This window comes from Plasmodium gonderi (assembly GCF_002157705.1).
Source record: "Plasmodium gonderi DNA, contig: Chr11, whole genome shotgun sequence".
Taxonomy (NCBI): Eukaryota; Apicomplexa; class Aconoidasida; order Haemosporida; family Plasmodiidae; genus Plasmodium; species Plasmodium gonderi.
Window position 1 is genome coordinate 1136354 of NW_021628936.1, and position 22290 is coordinate 1158643.

At 31.7% G+C, this 22290-nt stretch overlaps 4 protein-coding genes across 4 annotated transcripts; 3 read left to right on the forward strand and 1 right to left on the reverse strand.

Moving 5' to 3' along the window:
- Positions 1-1028: 1028 nt before the first annotated feature.
- PGO_112430 (tyrosine kinase-like protein) lies at positions 1029-7523 on the forward strand (the record flags this gene model as incomplete). Its single annotated transcript, XM_028688580.1, has 1 exon — positions 1029-7523. The coding sequence occupies one exon, from the start codon at positions 1029-1031 to the stop codon at positions 7521-7523; it is 6495 nt and encodes a 2164-aa protein (XP_028544381.1).
- Positions 7524-10051: 2528 nt separating this feature from the next.
- PGO_112440 (ATP-dependent DEAD box helicase) lies at positions 10052-13108 on the forward strand (the record flags this gene model as incomplete). Its single annotated transcript, XM_028688581.1, has 1 exon — positions 10052-13108. One exon carries the CDS (start codon positions 10052-10054, stop codon positions 13106-13108), a length of 3057 nt encoding a protein of 1018 aa, XP_028544382.1.
- Positions 13109-13697: 589 nt separating this feature from the next.
- Positions 13698-15887, reverse strand: PGO_112450 (hypothetical protein, conserved; the record flags this gene model as incomplete). Its single annotated transcript, XM_028688582.1, has 2 exons — positions 13698-13822; positions 14030-15887. 2 exons carry the CDS (start codon positions 15885-15887, stop codon positions 13698-13700), a joined length of 1983 nt encoding a protein of 660 aa, XP_028544383.1.
- Positions 15888-18444: 2557 nt separating this feature from the next.
- PGO_112460 (superoxide dismutase [Fe]) lies at positions 18445-20870 on the forward strand (the record flags this gene model as incomplete). The annotated part of the gene is made up of 9 exons (XM_028688583.1): positions 18445-18511; positions 18828-19003; positions 19199-19289; positions 19528-19572; positions 19774-19815; positions 19995-20141; positions 20256-20375; positions 20534-20593; positions 20812-20870. The coding sequence occupies 9 exons, from the start codon at positions 18445-18447 to the stop codon at positions 20868-20870; spliced, it is 807 nt and encodes a 268-aa protein (XP_028544384.1).
- Positions 20871-22290: the final 1420 nt, after the last annotated feature.

Below are 22290 nucleotides of genomic sequence, written 5' to 3' on the forward strand. Positions count from 1 at the left end.
CGTATTGTAATCGCATGTATATCTGGCGAATCCTGCATATTGACTTATATATACACGTATGTGCATATATATATGTGTATATGTGTATGTTTAAGTGGTTCCTTGTATATATGCAGAAGCAAATATACCCCTCTACGTATGCATAAACATATGCTCGCGTATGTCTTTGTACATATACATCTGTATATACATATGTAAACCTACGCGAACAAGCTTGGGAACTGTGTGGAAGTGTGGAAGTCTTTGTTTTATTCACATATTTTTGTGTACATACGAAAAGCAGGATTTTGGGGGTAGTCCAATCCACGAATCACATGAATACACACGTGTCAATGTATGTGAAGGGACACTTGTATATATCTGTCTCATAAGTATATGTATTACCCAGGAGAATTTTCTTTAGATTCAGAGATAATAATAAAAAAAAAAAAAAAAAAAAAAAAAAAAAAAAAAAAACAAACAAAAAAAAAAAAAAAAAAAAAAAAAAAAAAAAAAAAAAAAAACCATAGACACTCGCTCGAACAAGAGTTACATGCATCCATATAGATGTACAAATATCCAAGTAATCGTTAAAAAGACAAAGCAAATCCTTGACTTTGCCCAAAAAAAAAAAAAAAAAATACACCTAGTAGTACTCTTGGAGTAAGAAGCAAAATTACGGAAATATCAAGAATTGCTCAAAACAAAAAGAAGAGAAAACCATATATGCATCCGCTCAGGAAATTTGTAACGAATATTGACACATTTCAAAGTAGGAGCACATCTACACACACGCATATCATAGTGTAAGAAAAAAATACAGAACTAATAATACTATAAAGGGCAGAAATTTTTGAAGAATTAAGACTACTTCAAAATAAATGAAAAAAAGTGAAAAAATAAAATTGTAACGAAATATTTTTTTCTATTGAAAAACATATATTTTACTCCAAGAGGATAAAGAAAATATATATATGTATGTATATATATATATATATATATATATATATTTATAACTGAATATAAAAGTTAATAGAGGACAAAGCAGAATGTTCAAGGGAAGAAACCAAACAAAGAAACAGTCCTTATATGGAAATTTGCATGAGCAAGAGGTAACTGGTCCCCATCGAAAAAGTAGCAACCATATTTTCTATAATAACATTATTTCAACGCAAGAATTTAATAAAGAATTTTTAAGAACAAAAAATTTTTTAGACGAGGAATATCACAACACTAATTCGAATGTCATTATAAATGGTGACAGTAACAATAAGAACATATTGTATATGGATGAAAATGGCAACAACCTCTCTTCTCACCTCGATTACAAAGGAAGAAGCTCTTATGGAGGTAGCGGAGATTATTCTGCATTAAACAGATACAATGAATGTAACGATGAACGATATTACAATAGTAGAGGCACAAATCCATGCATCAAATTGGACAGTGCCAAAAGTTTCCCAAATGGAAAAATTAATCACAGCCCAAAAAATAGCAATTTTAAAAATTATTTTAATGGTCAATTAGAGAAAATTCTTGGAAGTATTGAATTTTTAAATTATCGAAACGTGAATCACATGTTAGATCACCCCCACAATGGGGGAAACGATGTCTGCAAGTTCGACTATGACAATAGAAATAACAATAATCTCGTTGGGAAGCACAAGAATTTGGAGGAATGTATTAATAAGAGTACTATGAACAATCATAAGTATAGTATCAATGCGAGTGGCTATCCGAATGATTACACAAACAGGCACCATATTAACGGAGGCATTTCTTTTCAAGAAATTCCTTCAAATGTTGCTGAATATACACATACCCATCTTTTTGGAAATAAACCAATTAACAATCATTGTAGCAGCTTGAGTAGTAGTAACAATAATATCAGTAATTATAATAATGGCAATAACAATAACATTAGCAATAACAATAACAGAAGCAATAACAATAACAGTAGCAATAACAATAACAGTAGCAATAACAATAACAGTAGCAATAACAGTAGCAATAACAGTAGCAGTAACAGTAGCAATAATCATAACAATATCCTCATGAAAAGAATGTCGGGGAAAAAGAACAACATTGTTAATGCCAACGAAATTATGAACAAACGATTATTTATTAATAACCTTATGGAACTAAAAGAAAAATTAAAAAACATTAAAAAGGAAAGGATAGAATTTGAAAGAGGAGAAGAAGAAGAAGCTAGGGAAGAAGAGAAGAATAATTATATTTCCTATATAAAAAATCATGAAAATATGAAAAATACATATTCATTAACAAATGTAAATAGAACACAAGAAAAAGGTATGAACAAGGTAAAAGTGCAAGAAAAAAAAAAAAATATATCGTGCAATAATTTTTTTGATCAAGGAGAGGGAGAAATTGAGTACCCTAGTGGTGGCTATTGTTCTAATCAACAACAATATGCAAATTTTGAAAAAAGGAAAAGTATAGAACAGATGGATGAGAAAAATAATTATGTTTTTTACCAATTAAAGGAATATTTAGGAGAGAATAGTATACAGAAAAAGGGAGAATTTATTTTGAATTCAGGATTCGATAGGAGGAGGAAATATGGCAATAATGGGCAGCAGCAACACGATAGAGTGAATGAACATCATCGACATGAAAGAAAATGTGATAACGGTTTTGAAAGAAAATATGACAATTTCCATGATCATCACAATTTTGAAAATTTCTTTTTCAGGGAAGGAGAAAAGGAGAAAGAAGACGACGAAAAAGAAAAACAAAATAAATATGCACAAATGTATAAAATGGATAGAAATGTGGGAGGAGGAGCACGCGACAATATGATGAAGATGATGATGATGACAGAACAAGATAATTTGCATAACGCTTTACAGAAAGTACCAAGTGCTTCAAACGTTTTATACACGAATAATTTAAAAGGTGTTAAGGTTACTGATAATATTATGTGTTGTCAATCCCCAGAGGAACTAACTAGTAATAGTAAGAGAAATATATCTAACACTGTATACATGGGAGGATTAAGCAGTAGACCATTGCACGACATGCACGATGTTAGAAGCAATTTATACTTAAATAAAGGATCTTTGGAAGAGGAAAAATTAAAGAAAATGTTAAATCCAAATGCAAAAAATATATTAAATTGTGAGACGGAGTATAATAGACCTTCATCCTCTGATTGCAATGAATTATTCAAGAATAAGAAGAAAGTAGTAGGTTCAAGAGGAGTTTGCATTGATGTAGGAGCTTCCCAAGTTGGGTCAACAACAACTCCACTTGTAAATGATGTTAAAAATTATATCGACAAAAGTTGTAGCTGCATAAATCAGGATAAGAATAAAGGGGGAAGAAGTAGTTGTGCAGGTGTAGCTGGTGATGTTGCTGATGGTGTATCTGCTGGTGAACGTGCTAAAAATATGATCAACAAAAACGAAAAGAATAATAAGATTCCAGAGCAAGTTAGGGTGGGAAAGAGAGGTGGAAGTCCCGATATTGATATGGAGGAAAATCATAAAAGCCAAAAAAATGCATGCAAAAAAAATAGTATACTATTATTAGGAAAGAATAGTAATTGCAATTTTAATGCATCCGATTCAGATATGCATGGAAATAAAAGTTCAAACGAAAAGAGGAATTCCCATGATAACCATAATAATGGTGTTATTAATTGCAGAAGTAGCAATGGTATTAACTTAGACAATTCAGTGGCATATTTTAAAGAAAATTGCATGAGTAATGAAAATGTTGTATATGATGAAAAAAAAAAAATTTTTAAAACGAAAGAAAATTGCAATATTAAATTATACAGGAGAAGTTTAGAAAAAGAAAAATTGCTAAATTTCCCTCTAATACATTTAGGAGAAAATGATGTTATAGTTAAAAGAATAAAATTGTACTACCCATTGGGAAATCAAAATATATTTACAAATATATCGAAAATTATTTTTATGACGAATACCAATATTTGTTCTTTATATCTTAGTGATTCATATTTAATTCATTATGATGATATTAAAATTCATTCTTATTTATCCAAGGGTGGTTTTGGTGTTGTTTATAAAGGTGTCTTGCTAAGGAAAATTAAAAGCTGTGATCCAAGGTATAATGGAAATAAGAAATATGACAAAATGATATTAAATCGTGATGTCTCCAAAGGAGTAATAAATGTAGGAGGAGGAAAAAACAAACGAGAAAAAAATCCAAACAAGCAGTTAGAAGAAGATCAGGAACAGCAAAATGTTGTTCAGGTAGATCAAGATGACAACGGCCCCTTTAGTAACAATCATATGGAAGCTATTAATAATGAGGGTTTCAGCAATTATGCCGACAATAATAATAATGGCCACATTCAGGAATTAGAAGAATTGAAGGATACACATCAAAATGCGAGGAGCGAGAACGGGAGTGGCACGAATGGAAGTGGGACAAACAACCATTTCCAAATGAAGAAAAAGAAAAGCCACAATAGTGATAATAACAAACTCAGCCGGAGCACAAAAAAATTGTGTAACTTGCGAAACCAATTGATCGAGAAAATATTTGACACATTCAACAATCCAGCTAGCCAAAACAGGTCCACAAGGAACATCAATTATAAAAAGGATGAACATTTTTTCAAGGATGTAGAAAATGAATATGTGCAGGTAAATGATGAGATGGTGATTGATGAGGTGGAAAAGGAGGAGAACAAATGTTCCATTGAAAACATGTTAAAAAATTGGGATCAGAATGTCGAAAATGGAGAAAAAAAAACAAATAAACATGATGGTTGTAATAAGAACAAAGAAGTTGATCCCATTGGGGGCGGAAATAACAGCAAGGGCAGGGGTAGTAGTAATAGTAGCAGTAGCAATAGTAGTAGTTGCAATAGTAATAGTAGTAATTCCTATCACCTCTTTAGAAACATTGTGCACGAAAGAAAAGGAGGCCAACCGAACGAAGGAGAAGCTGAGGTAGAAGGAATGGCAGAAGGAATGGTAGAGGAAAAAACAAATGGAAGAAAAAATCACGCCAAGAACCTAAGGATCGAAGCGGAAGAAGAAAAGGATGCAGATGAGGAAGCTGAAGAGGTTGAAATGAAAAAAGGAGGAAATTGTGTACATGTGCAAGAAATAAAAAGGTTAAAAAAAAAAATGATAAACTTTATTTATTCAAATAAAAAGAGTGACAAGATAATTATTGATAGAGAGGAATTTTTCAAGGAAGCTAAAAAAATCATATATAAATTAAAAATTATGAGCAACTATAACGAGGATTTGGAAAAAAAACATCATGAAGAGATTATAGCGTATCTATTAGTAGACGTATACCATAACAACATTGTGTATAAAAACAATTTAGATTTTTTGTATGTAAAGAGCAAAAATATAATAACGTACGGATTGCATAATGATAGTTTTTACATTTTTGATAATAAAAATATTTTTCACTACTATAGTGACAAGTGCATTTTTAAAATTGTGTTCATAGATGAGTTTAAAGAATTGAAAAGCTATCAAAACATAACAGTTTTTAATGTTCTAAATAATGAAAGAATGATGAAAAGTTCTTCCATACTTAAACATGAAATAAATAAGCATAAAAATGGTCTTAATAAACTAGCTATTATTCCATTCAGCAAGATGAATATGAGTCATTTACTGAATGCTTTAATTTTTGGATTTTTGAAATTTCTTTTTAATTTAAGAAAAAAATATCATAAACAGCCTAAAAATTGCTCTTGTTATCCCCGTGCAAATGACCAACAATGCGATGCAAATGTTAGGAGTGCAAATATGGAAAGAAGAAGAGTAGCAGAAGAAGAAGAAGAAGAAGAAGAACCGTCCACGAATGGTACATTTTTTCATAGTATAAAACACAAGAACTCCTCGTATGTATGCGGAGAAAATAATAAGAACAATATGCTGAATTTTAATATGGAAGATAGAGATTCTCTTCTGCTACAAGAGAAAATTGACATACTAGATGAGTTTTTGTGTTGCAATTATGAGGAGGTCAATGCTGATTATGCTTATGAGGAGAAAAGCAGGAAGAAGATGCCCGGGGGAAATAGTAAGCATAATGAGATGATTAATGAAACGGAAAATAACAAAGGCGCTGGAAGAGGTGATAGTGGTGGTAATGGAAATGGCAGTGGCAGTGGTAATGGAAGTGGTGGTGGTGTAAGCAGAACCGGTCATGGCAGCAGTACAGGAAGCAATAAAGAACAGAAATATGAAGAAGAAAAATTGGCAAGTACAAAGAAAGGAAACATCATGCAGATCAGTAATAATGGAGCTGGAAGTAGCACTTTGCTAAACTCGAACAATTCAGATGAATCTAAAACCACAATGATGATGATGATGAATGTGCAGAGGAATAAAAACGTTTTCAAAAGGTATGGAAACGAGAGAGAATATAATTATGGATCGAAAGAGAATAATCAGGATGAGCAGAATATGGATATTCTAGGTGCACCCAGTGATAAAGAGGAGTTAGTGTATGAGGTAGATGGGGAGGAGGAGGACGAGGACGACTATGACGACAAGGAGAAGAGGAAGAAGAATGGAAATTCCCGACAGATGGTAAAGAAAGGAATAGTAGAAGAAAAGAAAAATGCATTAGGGATTGAATTGAAAAAGGAGAAAAATATAAATGGAGTGAAAAGTGTACAAGTCGCGTTTGATAGAAAAGGGGTGAAAAATATTTCTAGAATGAAAGTAGAAGTGGATAGCGAAGGAGAAGCAGTTGATAGAGAGGACGAAGCAGTTGATGGAGAGGACGAAGCAGTGGGTGAAGAGGACGAAGCAATGGGTGGAGAGGACGAAGCAGTGAATGGAGAGGGAGAAGCAATGGTTGAGGTAAAAATTCCTGTAGCTATTAAAATACATGATCTAAAGGACAGCAAGAATTTAAAAAATTTTTTGAGAGAAATTGAAATATATAAAAATATACAAAGACCAAATATATGCACATTTTATGGTATATGTATAAAATCGAACAAATTAATGTTATTGTTAGAGTACTATGCTAAGGGAAATTTATTTAATTTTTTAAAGAATAAAAATAAAATTCATAAAAAGCAGAGATTAGCATGGGCATCTGAAATTTGTTATATAGTACATGGGCTTCATTCACATAATCCACCAGTAATTAATGGAGATATAAAAACATCAAATGTTTTAATTGACAATAATATGCACCTGGTTATGTGTGATTTTGGAAAGGCTCGATTTAAGAATTCCAAGCTTTATAGTAATTTTGGCTCTTACAGGTATATGGCCCCTGAAACATTTAGTTGTACATCTGAAGTTACTGAAAAAATTGACATTTGGAGTTTAGCTTGTTGTGTCATTGAAATATTTTCAAGTAAATATCCCTATCATAATTTGTCCAAAAATGTAAAAATTCGTCATGAGTTATTAGTTAATAAAAAAACTCCCCATATCCCAAATTTTTTACCGAATTCGATCAAAAAATGTCTCCAAAGGTGTTTTAGTTTTACACCCGAGGAGAGACCTTGTGCATATGAGATGTATAAATGTTTGAAGAAAATAAAGGTCATTGAATAATGACTAGGGTTTTTGATGCGTGCAAAAATAGGCATACCCATAGTAAAGGAGTAAATATGTATACATATATATAAGTAGATTCTCCTAATTTATTTTTATATATAATCCTTCCTATTGGTGCAGCAGAGGGGGAGGATGGGGGCCACTTAATATTTGGGGAAAGACAACACAATTACTGATTTTGTATCATGGCAAAAAAAAAAAAAAAAAAAAAAAAAAAAAAGGTGAAGCCATTATTTCTAGCGCAAATCCTTTTTTCTTATTCCGACTCAATATATCACACTAATTAGTTTATTATACTGTATTATATTACATTACTACATTATATATTGTTTTATTTTTTTTTAAAATCACTTAACCCACGAAGAAGCACATCACAGTCGATAAAATTTGCCCTCAGCACTTGTGTATTTATGACATACCGTTTGATTCATTCTTGTGCTCGTTTTGGTATATGCTCAGCATTATGTATTATATACTTAATTTTGTTCTAAACGCTTAACGTTTTAGCAAAAAAATGACACATTTTAACACATGTGTATTCATAGACAAACTATTCCCCCTACTACACTTGAATTAAGTGTGTGTAGTAGTGTAATACCCTGTATTAAATTAAAATCTTCTGAATTATCAACTTGTCAAGCGGACTCCCTTGAGTTATACACATCACACACATACAGGGAAGAAGAGGAAGAATAAGAGAGAAGAATAAGAACACAAGAACAAACTTATACCGTCTTGAAAGGTCCACATACACACACTTTTATCTTGTCTGGCCCTAGTGTTTTTACATCGCATAATGAATGAACTATAATGCACACACAAGAAGGCGCGAACCCTTCGCTTGTGTCCCCACACCAACATTACACGCACTTGTTTTAAGCATCAATGTTGAGTTACATGTACTATATATATATATATACTGGGTTTTTAATGTTAATTTTTTTCGTTTCTATTTATTCTTCTAACTTTTTTTGTAAATAAAAACTTGTATAGATTTCATGAATTTCAACTTTTTTTTTTTTTTTTTTTTTTTTTTTTTAATTAAATTTTGGTAAGCATTGGAAAAAAGGGAGAAGGAGAGAACAGGAAGAGAAAAATTACGTTTCATGTTACAAAAATAGTTGAATATTTGCATATACATAATAAAAAGACTTTGATATAGGAATAATCTACAACGATTTTAAAACTTGCTAAATTAAGCGATGAGGAATAAGTGTAGAACATTTTAAACATTATACAAAACATTTTGTAAAAAAGAAAAAAAAAAAAAAAAAGGAATGGTTACCTTAACGTCCTAAATGAAACAATGTATTTATTGACACGCTGTTCTCAAAGTTGCTATTTTTTAATTTTAGAGAAAATGAAGAAAAAAGGGGTTCTCAGTTGTTCAAGGCGTGTCCTCATATGTGTGTATTTTATTATTGTGAATATTATTAATGCGCGTATCCATTGTTCATGTCATTCAGCACATTGCTAACATGTAAGGTGCATACCGGAGGGTACATATATTAATTCTTTTTAAATTTTGATGAAAGCGTAGATTTAAGGGGAAAGCCTTCATGTGTCAGATGTTGAATGGACATGCCAGGTTTTTCTCCACAGTGCAATAATGAATCGTGTAAAAAAAAAAAAAAAAAAAAAAAAAAAAAAAAAAAAAAAAAAAAAAAAAAAAAAAAAAAAGAAAAAGAAAAAGAAAAAGAAAAAAAAAAAAAAAAAGTTGTTTTATGGGTGCATATAAAAGAATTCCCCAAATATATAGAAAAAACATGTTTGTGCCTCTACTTTGATTTTCTCAATATATTTTTTTAAAAATTTTCAAACATAATAAACATGTAAAAAAGTGCATGTATATACCATATCACCCTCTAAAGGATTCGTTACATTCATGATTCCTATCTTGATATTGTATATCAAGATGAAACTTCTTCAAATTTTTTACCCAAAAGTGCTCTCCAAAGTGGTACAATAAATGATCTGTCATTTGACCGGTGGAAAAACAACCAATATGACATAGTCTTGTAAATGGATTTGCTTTTTTTTCCCTTCCCGTCGTTTTGCTACCTCGTCACTTCACCACATCATTACTTCTCTTCCAAATGACACAACGAAGGGGAGAATTTCCCCGAGAAAAGAGTATATTTTATAAAAATGAAAAAATAAATAGACCAAGGGAAAATATTCCTACCATCGTTTCATAGTGAGATAACAAACACTGTGGTAATATAATGTTACGAAACTTTGGTCCCATGCGTAGATTAAAAAAAAAAAAAAAAAAATTTGTATATTTAATGGAAGGTGTATATTTTTTTTTTTTTTTTTTTTTGTGAAAACATGTTGTACGTGCCTTAAGCTCTAGTTTCACGTTCGTAATCTTCCAAGAATGGACACATTACAGCATTAAAGCACTGCAGCACTGCAACATTACAACATTGCTACGTCTCAATGTTGCGTTTCCAAAGTGGACTCTTTTTTTTTTTTTTTTTTTTTTTCTTTACTTCCGAGTAAACACATGAAAAGGAAAAACAATGTTAAAATGTTTTGTGCTTATTTGTCGCAAGGAAAGGGAAGTTGAAAGTGGTGCTCAAAGATGCTGGAACTTCATAAACGCTGGGAAGGTGCGAGTGCTTAGCGTCACAAGCAAGAAGTGCAGCGGAGGGATACAGACATGTGGTAAAGTAGAAGCTACCTCATTGCATTCAGAAAAAATCCAGATGGAGAGTAATCCGAGGGAGAATTGTGTTAAAAAAATTAATGAAGAATATCGAAAGGTGCAACAGCTGATCCCACTTCATGACAACGAATTACAAAAAATAAGAAATGTCTTAATTCGAGTTATAAATGATAATGAGTTACTACACCATATTGTGCATACATACAAAATACCTAGTTTTTTTTTATTAGACAATGATGTGAGAAATCATTTTTTGCAATATCTCATAGAAAACACAAGTCATTCATATGATTTGAGGGAATTTTTGCTGAATGTAGAGAGAAATGAAACAAAGAAAGAAACAAGAGATTGCTTTTCCCATATGGTATCGAGTGAAGAGAAGGAGATAAGTGAAATGTCACAGGAAAGGAGAAGCACATTCAAGGAATGCATGATGCCATATGAAAAAGTTTTAAATATTTTTCTGTCTTTTATAAAAAAATATTACTACAAGCAGTGGATTTTTTATGAACATGTTAAGAGAATATGCGACTTTAGTGAATTGAGTACACTTGTAAAAAATAAAAAAAAAGGAAGAAAATTACACTTGTACATTGGTCCAACTAATAGTGGGAAAACATATGAAGCTTTCAAGAAATTATGTAAATCAAATAATGGGTTGTATTGTGCTCCTTTAAGATTATTAGCATGGGAAATACACAAAAAATTGATTAAATTAAATAAAGTTACTAATTTATTAACAGGTCAGGAAATAATTGAAAAAAAAAATCCTTCACACACAGTGTGTACAATAGAAATGACTCCATTGAATAGAAATTATGATTGTGTTTTAATTGATGAAATTCAGATGATTAGCAATGATACAAGAGGATACTCTTGGACAAACGTTCTTCTAAACGTAAATTGTGAAGAGATATATTTATGTGGAAGTGAAAATGTCGTCAATTTAATTAAAAATCTGTCTGACCTTCTACATGATGAATTGATAATAAAGCGATTCAAAAGATTAACCAAATTACATGTACAGGAAAATACAGAGGATTTGAAAAATCTCAAGACAGGTGATTGTGTAATAACCTTTTCTCGAAATAACATAATGTTGTTGAAGCATCGATTGGAAGGGATGAATAAAAGAGTTTTTATAATTTACGGGTCCTTGCCCCCTGAGTCGAAGAAAAAACAAATTGAACTCTTCAATTGGTACTGTACAGAGGAGAATAAAACGGTTGAAGTTGGAGCAGGAGGAGAAGTAGAAGAGGGAGAAGTAGAAGAGGGAGAAGTAGAAGAGGAAGAAGTAGAAGAGGAAGAAGTAGAAAAGGAAGAAGTAGAAAAGGAAGAAGTAGAAGATGACCGCGAAGAAAGAATGAGACTCCAGGACCACCGAGGTAAATATTCAAGGTTATCCAAATCTAAGAAGGAAACTATATTAATCGCAACGGATGTTATAGGTATGGGGGTGAATATCAACATAAAAAGGATCATATTTTATTCTTTGCAGAAATTTGATGGATATAAGTTAAGATATTTAAGTATTTCAGAAGTACTACAAATATCCGGAAGAGCTGGAAGATTTTACCAGGAGTCCACAGAACCCATAAATGGTTATGTTACTTGTGTACATTCGCATGATTTACACATTGTTAAAAGAATATTTAGGGGAGAAAACATTGGTGCGCCCATTGAAAGTAGTGTGGAGAAGGACGATATTGGAAATCTCTCTACTGACATGATGGCTCAAAGAGAAGGGAAAAACAATACATGCGCAGATGTACAAGATAATTGGAATAATCCTTATGTAGATACATCACATATTTTACAATCAAAAAATGAGAAAGTTCTGCAAGATGTTGTTACTAAATTAAATGGGAATAGGAACAGTTTCTTCGATACTGAAACATTAAGTGTGAGAATTGACCCCCCCCAATTGGGCAGTATAAGAGGGGACAATTCTGCAGATTCATTTTTTAATCTTAAAGAAAGGAAGGATTCGTTTACACGTGCAGGATATTTTCCTGATTTTAATATGATTGATAAATTAAAAAAATTGTTAGAATTTGAACACAAGGCTAAAATTGAACTACATGAAATTTTGCAAATACTGGTGGATTATGTAAAAATAAATGATGTCTATTTCTTTCTTACAAAAAATTATAACCAAATGGTATTTATTGCTAAATTTTTAAAGAATTCAAAGTTGGACACCAAAATACTCTTTGCATACACATTATCCCCAATAAATATAAATAACGTTAATATGTTAACTGCATTGAAAACATTTGCTATGTGTCATGAGATATTAGGTTTTGTGGATTTTTTTCAATGCATAAGTCGAGACATGGTTGTTATTCCTACTAATGAAGTGGAGGGTGTTAAAGGTGCTGAGAACATAAAGGGAGAATTAAGCAACTTAGATCTGCTTACCAGTGGGTTACTATTTCATGGGAACACCATCAATGGAGAAGCCACTAACGGAATCACTGATGGGGTTCGCAATGAGATTAGCGGTAAACTTCGAAATGAGGTTTTGTGGGGAAAGCATCATACAGCTGGCATGGAGGAACCAAGGAGCTGCAGCTTCTTTCCCAGCTCTAATTACATACAGGAGCTGATGGAAAAAAATACAGGTTGTCTGAATTTCCCATTAGATACAAATGTTTTATTTTCTTTACCTGAGGACAAGAGTGTGACCCATCGAATCGTTCCACAGGATTTGAACCCACCAAACATAGGGTTCTATGAATACATCAGTGTACTTGAGGTATATTATGAAATAATCGACCTGTACTGCTGGTTACATACAAAGTTTCCTAAAATTTATACAAATATAGATTCAGTAAATGACGAAAAAAAAAGAGTTTCCAATGCAATTATACATATATTAACAAAATCGTTAAAAGAGGTGAAGCAATAGGCCGGTGAGAGAAAAAAAAAGGGGGGGGGGGAGGGGGAGAGGTTGCCATTGAAGAACTACAAACACTCAAACAAAGCTGTCTTGAAAATGACCCCCTCTCCTCTCCTCCTTTCACGAGTACCATCGTCGATGGAGAGAATCCATAAATGAATCTCTAATGACAAAGGATCGCATTTAAAAATATGGAATGGTTTTTTTTTTTTTTTTTTTTTATAAGAATCCGACTTATTTGGGAGGTAGGGGGTGAGAAGAAATGGCCACGTGGGTATATGTTTTCATGGGGTATTTTTTCTGTGTAGGTAATTCATTCAACATGCATATCCGAGTATATATATATATATATATATATACACGTGTTTATACTCACTCCTGTTTTTTCATTATTTTTTGCATCGTCGATACGTGGGAGATGTGCACTTTCTTCTTTTTTTGGTGTTACATATGTATGTTATGTGCGTGTATAGGTAAATATATATATATATATATATATATATATATATATATATGCACACATATTAATATATATGCATAAACATGCTTAACTGTGGCTCACTTTTCATCCCTGAATCTGTTTCTCCTCTACAAGGGTTCAAGTAATATTGGCACCATCCTGATTATTCACGCCTTCCGATGGCAACGGTGGTGGATTTGTGTCTGGTGCAGCGGCATGTGCTAGCACATCATCTGAGTAATTCATGGGCATCTGTGACCAACCTGTATATAAATGGTAAAACAGTTATTATGAACATGTAATGGGTTGCACCATAGACGAAATGGAACATGGATGATAAAATGAGTGAAATATCTTTTTGCCAAATCGATGCACATGTTCTTTTTTTTATTTATTTACTTTTCCGCTTTTTTCCTCTCTTTTCCTCTCTTTTCCTCTTTTTTTCTCTCTTTTCCTCTTTATTTTTTTACCTGGAAAGCCATGCATGTAGAGGGAATCCATTGGCAACTGCTGCCCATTGGGGTATGGCATAGAACCTCCTTGTACCATGCCATTATTCATAAACGGAAAATTAAAAAAATTTGGTAACACAGGAAGAGGTGGATTTATGGGCATATTATTGGAGCCTTGATAATTTGTGGGTAATGTATTATAATTTTTATTATTTGAATTTTTTATAGAACTATTTCTATTACTCTTGGAGTATGAATCATATGAACTGGTTGATGTATTTGGATTTCTTATATCTTCATTAAATGCATTATTGTTTTGACCTAATGGTATCAAATTGGGGTTGTTTTTATTTTTGCTGTTCATTGGAGGAGGCATAATACCATTATTAAAATTTTTGTTATTTTTATTTCCTCTTCCACCTCTACCACCTCTGCCACTTTTATTATTGCTATTATTGTTATTGGTGATACCGATATTACTCATATTGGTGTTTTGAAAGATAGTACTCAGATCTTGAAAATTGGTTGGCACCTCGATATTTGTGTCTCCTAACGTAATGTTATTATTTGTTGTCAGTGGGAAATCGTTCTTATTATTCACATTTGTGTTGCTGGAGGAATAGCTGGTATGTTCATTTCCGTTTTTCCTTATATCGCTGGTGGTGGAAATGGTTGCGTTATCTTTATCTGGATTCAGTTCACTCATCATTTTTTTGTATTCCATGTCTATTTTTATTTTTTCAAATTTGGATGTTTGATTGTATGTTTTTCTTTTTGGTTTATCACTGGGTGGTGGTGGCATGGTGGAAGGTGGGACTGGAACATTATTAACCCCCACGCTTCCTGCTCCAGTAGCTGCATTCGATGGTGATGTTTCCGAATCTATTTTTCCATTATTAGCTTTAGCCAACTTACAATCAAGAGTTATATGTCCATGATCTCCACACAAAGTGCACTTAATTTCTGGTTTCTTAAAATTTTGGAGATTCATATTTTCAGGACATTCAAAAGTCATGTGCGCAGTAGAATTACACATAGAACATCGTTGGGATTCTAATTGATTTAAATTAATACCGTTTACAAGAGCCAATTGTTCAAGTCCCTTTTTTTTATATTCATCATGTAAGGGATGAAATGGATCTAACAATGGCGTAATTAAACTAACAGCTTTTTCAACACATTCTTCACTGTCAGCTGATATATGAACATGCTTAGGCATATTAGCTTCAATTTCAGTTTGATGATCTGTTTTTTTTCCTTCTTTTAAGGTACCTTTACCTCTTATACTTATTTGAGCACCACTTTCTGCTTCTAATCTTTTATGATTACAGCCTCTAGGACCAATAATTAAACCCATAAAATTATATTCTGGATATTTATCAATGGGAATTTCAATTTTTCTTATTTTCTTTATTGGTTTATAATTAGGTGGAGCAATAAATCCTTCTACATGTTTTAGTAAATATTCTACCAATCTATGATGTTCTTCAATCATACAATTTTTTACTCTTGCTTCTCTAGTATTTATCCTACTTCCATTTTTATCATATATGGGTGGTGGTGAGGGGGGACGTATATCTGGATCTACATATTCTAATTCCCCCTTGTTTAATTTTTTTGTTAACTCATCATATCTTTGTTCACGCAAAAATTGGTCTAGTTGAGATGGTGTTAACCCAGGTGGAATGTCAACAAATGGTAGTGGCAAATATGGTTTGTTTTCTTCTGGTCCCCATTTACTCTGAACTACTTTATTTTCTAAATTCGCACTTGTGGAAGAATTATTTCCCCACCTCGATTTTTTTTTTGATGATTCTTCTGTCAATTTTTCCACTGGGGAGAGGTTAACCAGTGCTACCAAGGGGTCGTAATACATGTCAGCCAGTGGTGTAGAAGCAGAAGTGGTTTAGGAGCAGGATTGATGGTGTGCTTATAAAAGAAAAGTAAAGAATTAATTATAAAACATGCGTAATAGCATAGTGACGTGGCGATGAGTCGTCAGTTTTCTCCCACCTCTACAAATTGATCGAAGAATTTATTCTGAGGTGCACAAGGTTGTAATTACTTACACCACCACCCTTTTTTTCAATACGCACTTAGGAGTAATAATGCTTGTATGGGTTGGTCATATATATATATATATATATATATATATATATATATATATATATCTAATTATACATATTGACCTTTGGTATGACTCAATTTTATAGGTCAATCCGGTCGTAACAACAGTTGTCTTCCTCCAATGTTATGGAATCCAACGTCAAGTATGTGGCTAGAGTCTCATGTGGGACGAGCACCTAGTCATGTGAGTCTGTTGTACAATGCTGGTTTGAAACAGGTATAAGGTATATCTTGTAAACATAGAATGCAACATTTGAGGATCAAAAACTCTGTTTCATCTTCTGTTATACCATTTTTCTCTAAAACCTTTCTATATATTGCAGTTCGGTGTGGGAAAAAATGCAATTTGGCAATTCACAACTGCTACGACTGTCACAGCATGTACTGTTTTTAAATGAAAATGTATGGCGTTTTTCCTTTCTCAACCAGAACATGTAATAAAAAGCTACGCATAAAGCATTTAAAATTGTGTTCTCTTTTGTATGGGATATCTATCTATCTATATATATATATATTATATGCGTATTAAATATATTTTGAAAGCGTAAAAATACAAGCATAAAAAAAAAAAAAAAAAAATTAGCTAGTACTATTTTTTTTTTTTTTTCTTTTTAGCCTTTGGGGTAAAAAAATTCCTTTTTATTTTCCTTTGATTAAGCTAGTGTTTATTTTTTGTTATTTAATTATGTTTGATTTATTTTTCTATTCCATTGGGATTTATGCAAAATTTTTTTTCTTCTTTATTTTCTTCTATATTTTCTTCTTTATTTTCTTCTATATTTTCTTCTTTATTTCTTCTTTTTTTTCATCTTTTTCTTTATTCTTTTTTTTTTTTTTTTTTTTTTTCGATTTTCAAAAGGAAGATGTAATGCAACGCAATGCAATGCTGGACGAATGTTTTAAAAACCCGTTTGAAAAAAAAAATTGAACAGGGGCGCACGTGAAGAATAGGAAGCATAGATATACCTATTGCAGCATACCGATTACGAAGAAATAACAAAGGGTACAATAATGGATGAAAAGAGGTGGGGAACACAAAAGTATGCAGTGTATACATATATTACATGCATACGTAATGTGACTCACATGTTTTCACTTTATCAAGAATTTTATATATATATATATATATATATATATATATATATATATATATGTATATATACATATGCATTTCTTAGTAATGTATTTTTTTTTTTTTCTAGCCTATGATATCAATTTTTCCCTGCGTTTTTCACGATACCTTAATGATGAAAAGGAACAAATGTCCCTAGGTCCCCGAATTGGGATCGCGAGCAGACTGAGGGAAATACAAAGTTAGGAGAAAAGTTCAAATATTTGAATTTACCTTTCTTCTCATTCATATAGAGTTATTCAATTCAGGTGGTACACAATATGGCAGCTAATCAATTCGATAGATTGGCAATTTTGAATTTACTTTGCGCTTTGTTTTGCATCTTTTTTTTTTTTTTTTTTTTTTTTTTAAATGACCAATTCATTGTTTCAACACAAAGGATCTTTCTTTCCCCCGATCCTTACCCATCGCTCTTTGAGGAGCTTTACCCACATGCATAAAAAAGAGATAAATGAAAACACCTTACATCGATTTTCTCTTTAAACTAGGAGTGTAAAAGGAAATCACCACTACTTTAATGTAAACAAAAAAAAAAAAAAAAAAAAAAAGGTATGAATAATTCTACTTTTTAGTACAAAAAACTTATTTTATTCTTTTGAATATTAAAACAAGACAATTTAGTGAGTTTCCTTGATATCTCTTTTTTTTTTTTTTTTTTTTTCTCTCTCTCAATTGTACAAAAAAAAATGTGGTTTTGAATAAATACATAATAGATAGAGACTTTTTTATTTATTTATTTTATTTTTTTTTTTACTGTGCTTTGCATAATTGATAGGTGCGAATCACCTGAGGGAGGCACAAAAATGTATGCAACCTTGTATGTACCAGAAGGGGGAAAAAAAAAAAAAGAAAAAAAAAAAAAAAGAAAAATGAAGAAGAAAAAAAAGGAAAAAGTGCTAACTTAGCGTCATTGCCAAATAGGGGCACAAAATGTTCGTCAAAGTTAAGGTTACACATTGAGGGTTCAAAATGTTCCTTGAAATTAGCATTTTCAAAATGATTTTGCAGAATAAACGTAATAGTCTCTATGCTCCATCTACATTTTTTTTTTTTTTTTTTTTTTTAAATACTTATCCAACTATTTCCGTTGGATGGAAAAACTGAAAAACGTCCATCTGGATTGATCTCATGATATGTTATAAAGTACAACACATACTCAGGGGAAAATTTAAAAATGACATTATTTAATGTTTTGTATTTATTCTTTTTATTTTTCCTTTTCGAGCAAGGCATATTAAGAGGTTCTAATTGACAGGGTGATCCCATGACCACCACGCATTCACTGTGTTTTTGTGTACATGCCCGCATATGTGTGTGTTTTTGTGTTTATGTATGTATGAATCTATGTATCCATGTGTCATTGCGTGAGTGCATTAATTCCTACATATGCTAGATCACACATGTATCACCAAACTTACAAATGCATTTTTTCCAACGTTGCAATATTTCCTCTTTCTCTTTCGCGGCTTCCATCTCCTGCTTCATTGACAGCTTGATCGATATCCACATCATCACCATCAATTTTTTTTTTTTTTTTTTCTTCTAAACCTACCCTAGGTGCTCGTGGGCTTAAAAGAATAAACAAAATTGGCTACCTAACCTTTTTTGGTCGTCCATATGAAGGAAAAAAGGACACCAAATGTTCATCCAAAGTGGATGACATGTTGTATGACAGCTGGGGAGTCAAATCTCTATGGGATTCGAAACCATTCTCATTAATGAAACTTCCATTTGTAAGTACATTTTCTTCTAACTTTCATAGAAATATGTTTAAGTGGAAGCATAGAAGTGACTTAAATAAGCACATAAATAATTACACTTTATCTGGACAAATTCGTACAAAGTATTATGTGCATCCTCCTACCAACACACCACCTCACACACACACACAAAGGTGCAACAACCCCTCTTTGTCTACATTTACGTAGAATCCCCAGAATATGTTACCTTTCCTTAGTGAAGAATCTATAAAATACCATTACAGCAAACATCACGCTACCTATGTCAAAAACTTAAATAGTATTAAATGAGATTTGTTGAAATTAGCTTGATTCCATTTGGAAAAACATTTGGGGTTCCGCGGCACGTTGCGTAGTTTTTCCTAGCCCCTTCGTTCGTCTTTTCTTGTGTGCATTTTTTATTTATTTTTTTTAAATGGAAAAATATATAATTTTTCTGTACCCACTTTCATCCCCTTTTGCACGTTTTCTTTTATTTTCTTTCCTTTTTTTACTCCCTTTTTGAACTTCGTTTGAAGATTTAACAGAACAAAATGGAGAACTAAGAAACCTAACCTTAGAAGGTGAGCAAGCACATTTTTCACTGGGTATAAGAATTCGTGCGTAATATTAAAATTTTTACTTCTCAAGACACATTATATGTAATGACAGCCACCGATCTGACACATTAACATGTGTAAGTATGGTGTTTTCACAAAGCTGTATTATTATACCCTTTTATGACAATGCCTTTTTTTTTTTTTTTTTTTTTTTTCTCATCTCAGAAGTGATAGAAAAATACAATGGACCAATTTATAACAATGCTGGTAAAGTTATATTCACACAGATTGTGTAATGCTTGGAGGGATTTCATACAAAATAGAGGGGCTAGATATTTCATTGTGTTTATTTCTTTTTAGATAATTCGAATGTGTAACATGGTTATGTTATGCTTCTAAGACACGAGTCACATTTGCAGCACTTTCACAATACCCATTTATCACAGCTCAAATTTTTAATCATAATTTTTTTTGGCTTGGAATAAAAGAAGAGGGAGGAGGAGGGATGCCATACGGAGAAATTAAGGACAAAATCGAAGATTCTTTTAACTCTTTTGAAAATTTTAAGGAAATATTTTTAAAAGAAGCAACAGGTATTTATGGCTAAACAGTTCATATGTTTAATCATATAGCATATATTTTTTTTTTTTTGAAAATTGAATATTTGTGTATTTTTTTCGTTTTCACTACGTCCTTTCTTTGTTCAGGACATTTTGGGAGTGGTTGGATATGGCTAATAATGAAGGACAAAAAGTTAAAAATTTACCAAGGACATGATGCTGATAATCCTATAAAAAACAACGTTGGCCGGCCTATCCTAACCCTAGGTGTGTACAAATATGAAGAAAAGTTGTAATTTAAATCCAAATAAAATCCTCAAATTACTATAATTTCGAAAATGAGGAATACCTTGGAATGTTTATAAGTGTATATAAAATTCTGTTGCACACATTACCCTTTTTTTTTTTTTTTTCTTTTTCTCAAGATGTTTGGGAGCATGCATACTACGTAGATTATAAAAATGCCAGAGCTGATTACGTAAAAGGCAAGGAAAAAATAAAGAAATAAAGAAACAAAGAAATAATTCTATATACTATATACCCCTGCATGTACATGTATTTATATCCTTTAGCTAGTTGATAATCTCACAGGCATGGGCCTGTTACTATTGTTATTACGTTTTGCAATGCATTATGTTTAGTCAAAAATGCGTGAGGCAATTCATTTCACTTTTCTTATTATTCCTTCGCACACACTTTTCAGAATGGTTAAACAAAGTTAACTGGGATTTTGCCAATTATAATTTGTCTATATTAAATTAACAAAATAAAATAAATGGTAAATGGAAAAAAAATAAAATGGAAGAAAAGTACAAAAATATCTCTTCATTTTTATGTGCACTCCTTGATTTAGCATGTAAAATGTAGTTATTTTATACAAGTCCTTTGCCATATTTTTTATTTTTAGGTTACGTCATTTATTTTAGTTTATTTTAGTTTATTTCGTTTCACTTTTTTTTTTTTTTTTTTTTTTTTCTGTGAATAGTCTCAAAATGTACGTGCACTTTATCCATACGTGCATTCTAATGTGTGTTTTAAAACGTGTGAGGATTTTTCTGCTCTTTTTTGAAAAAATTTAAAGGGAGTTAATTAACTTTACACAAAAAAAAAAAAAAAAAAAAAAAAAAAATTCTAAGTATGGAAGATAAATTATAAGTACCAAATAGAGTTACGTTTTGGTCGTTTTTTGTCCTCTCCACATGCACAACTAAAGTGGATTATGTAAATGGAAAGAAAAAAACTATCGATGCGCTTTGCCTTCATCATCATCGTAATGATCATAACGCTGTATTTTCATTTTTTTTAACTAGAAATTTTTTATTCGCAAAATGGCCACTTATTTTTTTTTTTATTGCATAAATTGACCGGACTATACAACGTGCATTATTCTATAGAACGAGGAATATAAATCCAAGTTTGTTAAAAGCATATGTCAACCAGGTTCTTAAGGTGAATGCAAAAGATTGTTCTAATAGTTTATCACTTGTCTCTACGTCCCATCGGATAATACCTTAAATGAGCTTATCCTCTCTATGCGTTGAAGTTATTTAAATTTTGTACTTTCTCATCACATAGGTCTTCCTACACATTTTACAGACTTATTGTTCATTTATTTCGAATCCATTTATATCACTTCAGATCACCAAGTTAAGCGGTATAGTATTTTTTTTTTTTTTTTCTCTCCTTACCGTCTCACTATTCGCAAGCAAGTTTGTTTTTATTATCACATAGAGAGGTTGTTACTAATATGTTTTGAAAAAAGCCCTTCTTTTATGCTCTTCCCGTCCATTCATTTTGCTCCTTTGCACTTTTTCTCTTTTGTTCTTTTTTTCTTTCTTTTTTTGTTCTTTTTTTTTTTTCTTTTTTTTTTTTTTCTCTTCTATCACTTTGAAAGATTGTGGAAATGGGTAATAACATTTGTGTAAAAGAAGGTGTGTGTGCAAAAGGAGAAACTGGTAAGATGGTGGCGTGACAACTTTTGCAACTTTTAGCCACTAATGAAATGTGTATTGGTTTTGAATGTCTCTGCACAATGAAACAATGGAACATTTTTCTCTAATTTCACAACATCCCACAACATACGTCATTTTAATTATAATAACTAATAAAATTTCACAAAAGTGAAAATTCTATAGGTAAGGTTCCATGTTTTTTTCATTTTTGTACCTTTTCTCATAAAAAT